The following is an 8652-nucleotide window of genomic DNA, read 5'->3' as shown; positions in this document are numbered from 1 at the left end:
TGGATCCCCTGAAACTGGAGTTACAGACAGTTGTTAGCTGCCATGTGGGTGCTGAGATTCAAACCTGAGTCTTCTGCAAGAATATCCAGTGTTCTTAACTGCTGAGCCATCTCTCCAGCCCCATCATTGTCTTTTTAAAGAAAGAAAAACATCCAGCATAGGAAAATATATGCAGAATGTTCTGAATTATTTTGCCATTTAGAATTTATAGCCAAGGAGCCTCAAACCTTTATTAAGTATCATCTTAGAATGGGGCTTGACATATATGAGAAATAGTCCAGTAACAAGACAACAATGTCATCAGTTTGAATGTTTAGGAATGTTAGGGAAAGTTGATAGAAAAACTTATAAAACACATCAATATAAGGATGTACACTGAATAGCATGGATGTCATTACTTGAATGTTCTCATGGAGGCTTAACATCAGAAGGCCAAAGTTCTAGTCTTAGTTCATTTACCAACTGTGTAACCTTACTTTACGTCTGAGCCTTGTTCTCACTAGTAATGGGAAAATAACACCTACCCTGCCTATCTTACAGGGATGTTGTGTTTAACTGGTGTGTATGAAAGTTCTTTCAAAATTGTAAACTATATGTCTAATTATTAATGTATTTGTTCCAAGGTTATTAATACAAGTTCAAGCTTAAAAAAAAAAGAAAGAAAAAAAATGCACAGAAGTCTCAGAGAAATTCAGGCTATAATTTGGAACCAGTAAAAATTACAAATAAAATTAGTATGCAAGAAAAGACAGGGTCTCCCTGTACCCCTAGCTGGCCTGGAACTTGCTAGTTAGACCAAGTTGGCCTTGATCTCACAGAGATTGCCCCCACCCCCCCTAACATGGGGGCTGGAATTAAAGGCGTGAAAGGTATGTGCCACCACACTGGCCAAGGAAAGATTTTTCCTTTCTTTTCTAGTTTTGATTTTGTGTGTGTTTTGTTTTGTTTGATGGAGATAAGGTCTCATTATATAACCCTGGCTGGCCTGCTATGAATACTGGGCTGGCCTTGAACCCATAGAGATCCTGCCTCTGAGTGCTGGGATTAAAGGTGTGCCCCACAACACCTGGTTTGGTTTTGATGTTTTTTTTGTTTTCATGTCTTTGAGACAGGGTCTCCCTGTAGTCTCAGCTGGCCTGAATTCACTATATAGACCAGGCTGGCCTCAAACTCACAGAGATTTGCCTGCCTCTGTCTCCCAAGTGCTGAGATTAAAGGCATGTGCCACCAGGTTGACTTCCAATTTGTAGCAATCCTCTTGCCCCAGCCTCTCAAGAGCTGGGGCTATAAGAATGAACAACTAGGCCTTAACACCGTCTTTATAAAAATAGATACCATTACTCTGCTCAGCTCTAGGTCCACTTTCTGGGAGATGACCTTGCCTCAGGTTTCAGGAAACTGACCTATTCTGGAAGTAGGTATCAACACAGCCTAAGTTCATTCTCCAGACCAAACAGTTTGGACTTGAGGCTCTTCAGTTCTCCTTGTATCTTATGTGCTCGTCTATTGCTATCACGCACTTCATATAGAATGGCAAGATCCTGGTTTCCCCGGGTGGTAACTGTTGCCTAGGGAGTTAAAAAAAAGAAAACAATTATGGCATGAGCCAGGGGAGAGAAATCAGTCACAAAGAGCTGGCTATGCTAGCTGTTTCCTTCTTACCTACAATAAATTCAATCCTAAATTTTTGAGTGACTAAACAAAGAAAACACTCAATTAGTCAGGCATGGTAGAACATGCCTTTAATCTTAGCACTTGGGAGGGAGAGGTAGACAAACAAGAGTTCAAGGTTATCCGTGACTACACATTGAATTTGAGGAGAAACTAGGCTTGAGTGGGTAAAGAGAAAAATACAAGGTTGGCAAGATAACTTAGTATTAAGTAAAGGCACTTGCTACCAAGCCTCTGGACCTGAGTTCAATCCCAGAACCCACATGGTGGAAGGAATGAATGGACTCCCACAAACTGTCCTCTGACCTCCACACAGAGACCATGGAACACTTGTACCCTTGCACACATACAATGAAATAAACATTAATTTGCTGGGCATGATGACACAAGCCTTTAGTCCCAGCACTCAGGAGGCAGAGGGAGGTGGATCTCTGTGAGTTCAAGACCAGCCTGGTCTACATAGTGAGTTCCAGGCCAGCTGGGGCTACAGGGAGACCCTGTCTCAAAAAGACCAAAAAATAATTAATAATAATAATAATTATAATAAATTTTTTAAAAGTTTTTTAAAAAACCAATATAAACATTTTTGATAAATTTGACGAAAGTGATAGAGCCCCTTTTTTAACTTTGTTCAGAAAACAGTAACCATTCAGGACACATGGGTGACTGGTTTAATTTCTACCAAGGATTTTGCAACTTTGGACGCTGAAAGTACTTTACTACTCAATCGTTTTACCCATTTTAAAAACAGACATAACTCTTTGTGGTGTGTGTAGAGTGCACATATGTATGTGCATGTGGGGGTATGCATGAACCCATGTGTGAAGGTCAGGGGCTGACATGTTTGCCTTCTTCTGGAGCTCAGCTTTGGCTAGACTGGCTGATCAGCAAGGCCCTGGGCTCTGCTTGTCTCTGTCCCTAGCACTGGGGTTATAGATTTGTGTCATGCCCAGCATTTTGTGGGTGCTGAGGACCTGAGCACAGGTCATCCTGCTTGCACAGCACTTTACTCACTAAGCCATCTTCCCAGCCTCCAAACAGACCTAATTCTTTTAACCTACTTGAACTGGGAGGGATGACAATGTGTAAGTTTCACTCTGCTTCTGTTTTCCCACAGGGTGTTCCTCCTGAACTGACTTTCAGAGAGGACAGTGATCTGTTGGTGTCTGAGCAGGGATACAGCACATCTCTCTGGTTGTTTTCTTCCATTATTTTATTTATTTATTTATTTTTGGTCTTTCTAAGACAGGGTCTCCCTGTAGCCCCAGCTGACCTGGAACTTGCTATGTAGACCAGGCTGGCCTCGAACTCACAGAGATCTGCCTGCCTCTGCCTCCCAAATGCTGGGATTAAAGGCGTGCGCCACCACGCCCGGCCTTGTTCTGTTATTTTTTTAGCAATGGAGATCAACTCGGCACCTTGTGTGCTTAGCACACACCTGCTACATGCTATATCACATCCTTGGACATCTATATTTCTGAGGCACTCTCCTGACCTTCTGCCTCCACTTCCTTTTCCCTTGGGATAATTTGGAACAAAACTTACCTTATACAGCATTTGCTCCAAGTCTTTCAGCTTCTGTCTGAGAACCTTAATATCTGTCTTGAAGCCTTCTACTTCCAGGGTGCGTCGACGCTCCAAGGCCTCATAGCGTTTTGTCATTATCTGTAAGCGCTTCCCCATCTTGTTGGAGCGATCCTAAATATGGGTGATGGGAAGGAGTTTATGAAGAGGGGTGTATTCCCTGGGGCCATCTGCATGCCCCACTCCATCACAATGCAGAGTTTTATACCTTGAAGATCTCTCTCCTCATTCCTTCTTCCTCCCGAATGCGGGCAAGTTCTTCTTCTAGGGAAACGCATTGCTCTTGGTACATGTTGGACAGCTTTTTCTCTTGTACTAACTTATCTTTTAGAGACTGTAGGCCAAAGGAAAAAATATTAATATTTAGTCCTGTAACTTAGATAACTCAAAATAGCACTTCAGTGAAGAAAGAGGAAAGATTTCTAGAAGAGCAAAATGAGTTAAGAACAAGATGGCAAGAAATTCTGAAAAATATCTGGAAAGTTCCTATTTCTAGACTTTTTCCTTTAGCCCCTTTTCTAAAAAAATTTTTTTTTTTTTTTTGTCTTTTTGATACAGGGTCTCTCTGTAGCCCCTACTGGCCTGGAACTTGCTATGTAGACCAGGCTTGGCCTTGAACTCAGAGATACGCCTGCCACCTCTCCCGGCTGAGAAATTTTTTAAATTATTTATTTATTCAGTTTTGTTCTGTGTAAAATTTTTTAAGTTAATTTATTTTTATTTTTCTGTGTATGAGCATTATGTCTGTGTGTATGTAGGTGCACCCATGTGGTGTAGTGCCTGTGGAGGACAGAAGAGGGCATCAGTTCCCTTGAAACCAGAGTTAAATGGATATTTGTTGGCCAGCATGTGGGTGCTGGGATTTGAACCCAGGTCTTTCTTCAAGAGCACAGACAATGCTCTTAACCACTGATCCATCTCTCCAATCTCCCCAGTAAAAATGATTTAACCTAAAAAAATGAGCCAGGTGTGCTGGCTCATGTCCTATAATCCTAGCACCGAGGAGGTAGAGGCAGGAAGATCAGGAGTTCAAGGCACATCCTCAGCTACACAGTGAACTGGAAGCCACTGTGGGCTACATGAGATCCTGTCTGAAAAGGCCCAAACAAAACGAAACAACAAATAACTTCTACATCAGATCACATTACTTCCTTAAACACACAGTACTTCCAAGACATAACGTTTAGGGCTACGTCTACATTCCTTACTGTGATCTGGGCCATCCATGATCAGCTGCTGCCAACCCTTCCAAGGATCTTCCACATCAATGCCTTGTTTTTTTCTTTTTCTCTTGTGGTACTGAGGATTAAAGCCAAGGCCTTGTGAATCCTACACCTCTACCAATAAGCTACATTACCAGCTCTCACTTCTTCCTTTATTCTATAAGCATGAGGATGGCCTTGCTTTTCCTCAGACAAGTTTCATATACAAGCTTTGCATAATTCTCTTATTACCATAAAAATTATTATTATTTTTTTTTTGGTCTTTTTGAGACAGGGTCTCCCTGTAGCCCCAGCTGTCCTGGAACTCACTATGTAGACCAGGCTGGCCTTGAACTCACAGAGATCCACCTGCCTCTGCCTCCAGGTGCTGGGATTAAAGGCGTGCTCCACTACACCCAGCTACCATAAAATTATTTTATAAACTATGATTTCCTTGATGTTTGTTAATTTTTTCCCCTCTCATTAAAATATAAACACTCGGAGAACAGACTTTGTGTAACTCACATGGTGCTATAATCCTAGAGTTTGACCCATCTGTTGAATCAATATATGAATGAATGATTTTTATTTTGAGACAGGGTCTAACTCCATAGCACAGGCTGGCCTTGAAAGCATGGAGTTCCTGCCTCTGTCTGGTGCAGTATTTTAAATCTTCAAAAACCATTATGATCAGACACTTTGAAATCTACTTTATGATGCTACTACTGCTACTCAAGGACTGAATGGCTCTTATATAACAATTTGTAGGCTCTTTGGAATTCTCTTAGTTTGTTCTCCTCCCACCCCCTCAAATTCAAGACCTCAGTATGCTAGGCAAGCACTCTCCCAAACAAGCCATATCCCCAACCCCAAGGAATTCTAGGAACATAATTTCTGTAAGACACAATGATATTACCTTAATATATTCATTTTGGGTATGATGAGTCTCATGTAAAACTGGAAAAATTTTTCCAATTTTATCTTCTTTCTTCTTACACTGTAGCCTACATTGCTTAATCTTTGACATCAAATGATCCTTTTCAAGCATCCATGATTTCTCTTTATTTTGGTTTTCAAATCTCAGTTGTAAAAAGTCCTTGGTGCTCTCGTAGAGCAGTTCTTGGGTATGATGGAGACTACAACAGAGGAGCAATGGTGAGAGCATGAAGATGCTTACACTGCATACCCGAAATAGAGGCGTATTCCAGAAGATAAATACAGGTTCTATAAACTGTACAATATGAATTTTATAAAATATTATTTTCAGTTTTAAAAAGACAGCTTGATCACTAACAATCTTACATGTTCACTTAGCAAAGTGTTATTATAACTACCCATGCTCCCTGGTTCACAGATTAGGTGTTTTTTTTTTTTTTTTTTTTTTGTCTTTTTGAGACAGGGTCACCTGTACCCCCAGCTGGCCTGGAACTTGCTATGTAGACCAGGCAAGCCTTGAACTCAGAGATCCACCTGCCCCTGCCTCCCAAGTACTTGGATTAAAGGCATGTACTATCATGCCCAGCTCACTGATCAAGTCTTTACAGCAAATTTCCTGAGTGCTAAATTGAGGTTATAGGATTAGAAAGATGACAGAACTATTTATACATAGTCTGAGTAACTAGGGACTGTTCCCAAGGAGTGACACAAGGAATAACTGAATTATGATAGGAATCTGCCTAGGACTTAACATGAGTTCTTCATTTTAAAAAATTTTATTTTATTTATTTTTATTTAATGTGTATGAGTATATTGTTTGAACGTAGGTAGGTGCAACTGTGTCATGCAATGCCTGAGGAGGTCAGAAGAGGGCATTGGATTCCCTGGAACTGGAGTTACAGATAGTTGTTAGCCACCATGTAGGTGCTGGGAATTGAACCTGGGTCCTCACAAGAGCAGTCAGTGCTCTTAACCACTGAGCCATTTCTCCAGCCCCTAATATGAGTTCTTAAATATTAAAGATACTGCCTCCATGTAAAATGCTGTCAAAATCTCGGTGTTTTTTTTCTAGGCCAGTGCTTTACCATACCCCTCCAGCCCTTTTCTCTCTTTAAAAATTTTCTTCTATTCTTCACATAGGGTCTTAATAAGCTGCCTATGCTGACTTTGAATGTTTAGTCTTCCTTTCTCAACTTTTCAAGTAGCTAATTTTACAGGCATATACCACACCCAGCTAAACTTCTTGTCCCTTTTTAAAAAAATTTATTTTATTTTATTTTTATTTTAATGTGTATGAGTATTATGCCTACAAGTGCATCCATGTCATACAATGCCTGCAGAGGCCAGAAGAGGGTGTCAGATCACCTGAAACTGGAGTTATAGATGGTTCTTAGCTGCCATGTGGGTGCTGGGATTCAAACGTGAGTCTTCTCCAAGAGCAGCCCCTGCTCTTAACCACTGAGCCATCTCTACAGCCCCCTCTTGTCCTTTTCTTAAGACTGGCTTCTCTATCTTCTCTATGAAGTTATGTCAATGCTTTAGTCCATTGTAATATTTCTGTTGTCTAAAATCCCACATTGGTTTCAATTTATACTGTCTTATAATTTGACTTTCATTTATATACTATGTCAGATTTTAAATGTCAACGTGCATATTTTCCCTAACTGAGCAAAGGATATATATTTTTTATAATATATATTACAATTATATATAATTTTATGATATGTGATGTACACACACATTTTTTTTTCTTTTTTTCTTTTTCTTTTCTCCCTACTACCACCAGAACAAAGACAGTACCAACCACTGGAGGTGCGAAAGCACTGAGTACATTCCTGATGACTGTTGTTGATTTAGGAACAGACAAATGATACATGCCTAAAAAACAATGTTCTTGGAAGTTAACAACTCACTGTTTAACATCAACACCTAGAAAAGTACTATATCAAGTGAGGAATTTCCCACAAGGGTATTAAATACCATGAAGCAAGCAATCGCTATAATTTTCCATTGATCAAATGATGTCAGATTCACTTAGCTCCTTCATGAGTAGCAGGGTACATGTGTAAGAGGAAAATGATAGCACGGTGTTAGGCACAAAGTAAAGGTTATCAGATGAATGAAGATAGGTAGATAGATAGATGATAGATAGATGATAGATAGATAGATAGATAGATAGATAGATGTTTGTCTATATCTACAAAGGATTTAGCTATCACAAGGACATCTACCATCTACTTTAATGAGTAACTTTATACTGTCTTACATTATGTTCTCAATTACAAACTGAAACAGTGTGGTCTTGTTAATGTATAAATGATTTGAAAGTGATATCCATATTAGAGAGTGGGAGGACAAAAGAAGGTAAAGGGGATAAATATGGTTGAAATATGTAATATATAAAATATCATAGTGAAATCCAGTATTATGTATAATATATGCTAATAAAAGCATTAAAACATATCACAGGTAGGTTGGTGATGCAGCTCATGTATGAGATCACCTGCGTAGCACCTGTTAGGTCCTGTATTTTATCTCCAGTACTGCAAAATTAAATAAACAGAATATCACAACCAAAAAAAAAATTAACAAGTGACACCCAAAAGTCATTAATGGCATAGGATTACATGCCACTCAAGAGCTTTAGGGTGATTTGTCTAATGGAAGGAACCTATCATGAGCGCACATATGTACTATAACTAGGATGATTATTAACATCCTGAAAAACCAATATAAAATTACACATTACTTGAGCTGAAGAGATGGCACAGCAGTCAAGATCATGTACTGATCTTCCAAAGAATCTGAGCCCAGTTCCTAGCATCAGAGGCTCACAACTGTCCACAACTCCAGCTCCACAGGAACCAATGCCTTCTTCTGGACTCTGAGGGCACCTGCACTCACACATGCACAGACCACCCCACATATACATATAATTTAAAAAATTAAAATAAATCTTAAAAATAACAGTCACAGGCTAGAGAGATGGCTCAGGGGTTAAGAGCACTTATAGCTCTTGCTGAAGACCCAGGTTCAGTTCCCAGCTAACAACTATCTGTAATTCTAGTTCTAGGGCATCCAATGCCTTCTTCCGGCTTCTGTGGGCACTGCACACACAAGTGCACTTATATACATGCAGGCAAAACAGTCATATACATAAACAAACAAATAAAATATGGGCTGGGAGCCAGGTATAGGCCATCAGCACTCCAGAAGCATAGTGCAAGCCCAGCTAGGGCAAAAAGAAAGGAGTGGGGGG

General features: G+C 39.9%; 1 protein-coding gene across 10 annotated transcripts in view; it reads right to left on the bottom strand.

The window, feature by feature from the left end:
- Nucleotides 1-1114: 1114 nt before the first annotated feature.
- Ccdc77 (coiled-coil domain containing 77) overlaps nt 1115-8652 on the bottom strand; it is a 37120-nt gene continuing 29582 nt past the window's right edge. For all 10 annotated transcript variants that reach the window (XM_029566803.1, XM_008839715.3, XM_029566799.1 and 7 more), the window contains 4 exons: nt 5374-5593; nt 3464-3589; nt 3217-3369; nt 1115-1568 (listed from right to left, as the gene is read on the bottom strand). In XM_029566803.1, the coding sequence (XP_029422663.1) occupies nt 1422-1568; nt 3217-3369; nt 3464-3589; nt 5374-5593 (646 nt within the window). In that variant the 3' untranslated portion in view covers nt 1115-1421. The remainder of the gene's footprint in view (nt 1569-3216; nt 3370-3463; nt 3590-5373; nt 5594-8652) is intronic.

Source organism: Nannospalax galili, unplaced genomic scaffold, assembly GCF_000622305.1.
Source record: "Nannospalax galili isolate Female #2095 unplaced genomic scaffold, S.galili_v1.0 scaffold199, whole genome shotgun sequence".
Classification (NCBI taxonomy): domain Eukaryota; kingdom Metazoa; phylum Chordata; class Mammalia; order Rodentia; family Spalacidae; genus Nannospalax; species Nannospalax galili.
The sequence above is the reverse complement of the archived record's forward strand: the minus strand, read 5'-3'. Positions and strand labels throughout refer to the sequence as shown.